Genomic DNA, 3514 nt, shown 5'->3' with positions numbered 1-3514 from the left:
ATAATTCTGTATGCAATAACGATGTTGGGAAATGAATCTCGAATGGGCCAAACGTACTGAAGACACTCTTGGGCTGCATTGATGTTATCAGGAGGCATTTCTCGAAAAATCTTCAACTCTGCACACAAGTCAATTCCGTCCAAATTGGGTGAATCTTCTGCGCGTAACATGTTGTCCAAATCCATGCAGCACTTTAACAAATAATCGTCGTTCAATGACCGCAAACCCTTCAAGTTGTATAGAAATCCAAATATTGAAGCACACTCTTCCAGTTGTTCGAATCTTTTTTCCATTGAGGTAAGTGCTTGATCCTGTATCCATAAGAAATATCCTGTTCTGAAGGACTCCTCCGGCGAAGATGTTTCTTCGTCGTTACCCTCATAATCGAATTGTTTTTTCTTGCATTGACTCTTTGTTCCTTGAATTTCTGAGCTACGTTCATTTCGGACGCAATTTCCTTTGCTGCGATCATAGCATCGGAGAATCCGGTTTCCCGGTACTTTCTCAACAAAGTAACAAGGCCTTTGATTTGCTGTATTGCCACATCGAGCTGGATGTCAGCTGATTGCAAAGTTTTGCTGACAGCATTCACAGCAAATAAAATGTCATACCATATGATTAAGCTCAGAATAAACTCGAAGCTTTCGAGCTCATAATTTGCAAGACATTCGGCTTCACTTTTTACTAGCGGATCATTGGCGGTATCTGCGACAGTCAACAGTGCCTCCCTGACTTCTTTCGTCTGATAACGCAGCGCTTTCACACTTTCCAGGCGGCACTCCCACCGCGTTTGTGAAAGTGATTTTGTAGTCATGAAAGGCACGGATTCTTCCAAAATTTTCCACTTTTCAGCCGAGGCAGCAAAGCATTTATATATTCTCTGTATGACACCAAAAAACGTCACTGCTTGGGAGTTGCATTTACCCATGTCTCCTAAAACAAGGTTCAAATTATGGCAGCCACACGGAGTGTAAAATGCTCGACTGTTCATGCGAAGAATGTGCGCTTGAACTCCTTGGTGTTTTCCCTTCATGTTCGCACCATTGTGGTACCCCTGGCCACGACAATCGGCGATGTCCAGGCCGAGGTTCGCCAGTGCGGCAAGAAGAGCTTCAGACAACCCCTTTCCTGTTGCGTTGTCCACATCCAGAAATTCGATGAAGTGCTCCACCACATTCACTACCGTATCTGATACGTCCACAAAACGCAATATTAGGGACATCTGCTCTTTGTGGCCAACATCAGGCGTGCAGTCAAGGATGACGGCAAAATTTTTAGCAAGTTTCACTTTATCAATAATTTTCCCCTTTACTTCTGACGCCATCAGGTAGATAAGCTCGTTTTGGATCCTATGCCCGAGGTAATGGTCGTGTCTCTCGTCGTTCTTAATTCGGCGGAGATGTTCTTGCATGGTTGGATCGAATTTGGCCAGCATCTCAACTAAGCCTAAAAACTGACCATTGTTTGGCGCATAAAGTTTCTCCGTTCTCCCACGAAATGCGCTGTTGTTTTCGGCAAGGTACTGTACAATCGCTAGAATTCTTGTTAACACTGCGCGCCAATGCAGCTTTTCTTTTCTAATTCGTTCTAGCATCATGTTATCTATTGCGCTACCATTCGACATTCTCCGAGCTGACTTCAACCACGCTGTCATGCACTTAACGTGATTTACAGAAACTTCGTGGTGCTGAAGTTTATCACCAAGATACTTCCAGTCGTAGCAGCCTTCGTTTGCTAACTGGCCTCTAGTAGCTGTCGTGCCAAACAACTTACAAGGAAAGCAAAATACTCTGTCTCTGATCTTCGAATAACTTAGCCATCGCCTATCCACTGTTTCTCCGTTCGGCATCCTGCGTGTAAAGAAATTGTTCGAAAAATGTCTGTTACCTTCGTCCTTTGGGTATTCACAGTCACTTAGCCTGATTGGACCCTTCTCCACTAGCATGTCACGCACTTCACTGTTAATATGTTTCCAATTACCTGGATTGTATATGTCCTCGAACAGTGTGCTCGTCGTTTGAAGAGTGTCAGAAGTATGCAGAGGAATGGTCGCGCTTTCACAGGAGAGGTCACTTTCTGGGTCTGTTGCAACAACGTTGTCCCCAGAGAATTGCACCAAGTTGTCATTGTTGCTTGTTTGCAGTTTTGTTGCCGGCTAGTTTGTTTTCTTCGTCGGACGCAAAACTTGGTATCACAACCTGGTCTGTCGCATCACACCGGTCGCTCACAGTCACAAACAAATCATTATCCGTGTTCTCAAGTTTTTGGTGTTGATCCGCTGATTTTACCGCTACAACAAACTTGTCCAAAGATCCCTTTTGCTTCTGAACGAAATCTTCTTTATATTTCCGTTTCTTGGCTTTCGCAGAACCACTTTCGTATTTACGGAATTTGTCTCTGTCTCTGCCACTCATAATGGTCACTTATTCTTTGACCAATAAACGAATAATCGGAAGACACTCACGCACTAATCATAATATTACGTATCCACATCTCACTACGACTGCGCGGTCCGAATTCCGAAGCCAAACTGAGGTGCTACACAAAGCGTGCAATAGGAGCTATTTCTTGGAAGCGATGACTCAGAGGTGTCCGTAGCAACAGGACCACTCTTCTGACCCAAAAGCAACAAACAACATGACTTCTCACTCTATTTCAACAACAAAGAAAAGTTGAGATAAGGCCATTTAGAGTCACGTGCATGATATTAGCGTCGCCTTGTTTGTTGACCCATTGTTAATCCGAAACTCAAGGGCGTAATTATTACAGTACTTTAAAACCAAAAATATCATGCTAAATGCTTTCATAGTAATGGTGTAGATTTCGGGAATTTAAGGGTTCTAAAAATAAAATATTGAGTAAGAAAAAAATGAAATGAAAAAATGATATCTTTGAGTTTTACGTCCCACAGTTATGCCGGTTAGGCTAAAGGAGACGGTGATGATGAGTAATGAATGAAATGGCGGAATGAAGAAAGTGGAAGGAAACGGGAGAACCCCGAGAAAACCCACGCACACGGTGTTTGTCCACCACAAAGTTCACTTGGCGGGGGCTGGGATCGAACCCGGGACCCCAAGCACTAGAGGTGAAATCTCTACCACTGATCCACCGCGGCCCCAAATATTGAGTAAGAAGTTCTGGTTTATGAAAACTGGTTTCCGAAGAAATTCCCCACACAGTATTATTGGCCAAAGTACCCACTTAACTCTAAGCTACGGTACATTAGAATGTTGCAGAGGCCCCGTATATTTGAGCTGACTGTGACAAGAGAATATCCTATCGCGGGGCCTGTGGCGGACGCCCCAGTCGCCACCTCCAAAGGCCGCCTCTGTAAAAAGGGCACCAAATTTTAAAAAAGGTTTTTGAGGAAAAGTTTTCTATCTTACTTCGAATTTCCCTTCCATCGTACATCATGAAAACATGCGCATGAAAGAATGTATTTTTACTTTTAAAAAAATAAAAATAAATATGATAAATGATGAAATAAAATGCTGATACTGTTGTATTTTGTATG

The 3514-nt window shown here is 43.1% G+C and overlaps 1 protein-coding gene across 1 annotated transcript; it reads right to left on the bottom strand.

Moving 5' to 3' along the window:
• Positions 1-229: 229 nt before the first annotated feature.
• Positions 230-1945, bottom strand: LOC145676630 (zinc finger MYM-type protein 1-like). The gene has a single exon (XM_081747461.1). The coding sequence runs from the start codon at positions 1943-1945 to the stop codon at positions 230-232; it is 1716 nt and encodes a 571-aa protein (XP_081603587.1).
• Positions 1946-3514: the final 1569 nt, after the last annotated feature.

Source organism: Thermobia domestica, unplaced genomic scaffold (genome assembly GCF_964235325.1).
Source record: "Thermobia domestica unplaced genomic scaffold, izTheDome1.hap1.1 HAP1_SCAFFOLD_253, whole genome shotgun sequence".
In the NCBI taxonomy this organism is placed as follows: Eukaryota; Metazoa; Arthropoda; class Insecta; order Zygentoma; family Lepismatidae; genus Thermobia; species Thermobia domestica.
Note: the sequence above shows the minus strand (reverse complement) of the source record. Positions and strands in the feature narration are given on the sequence as shown.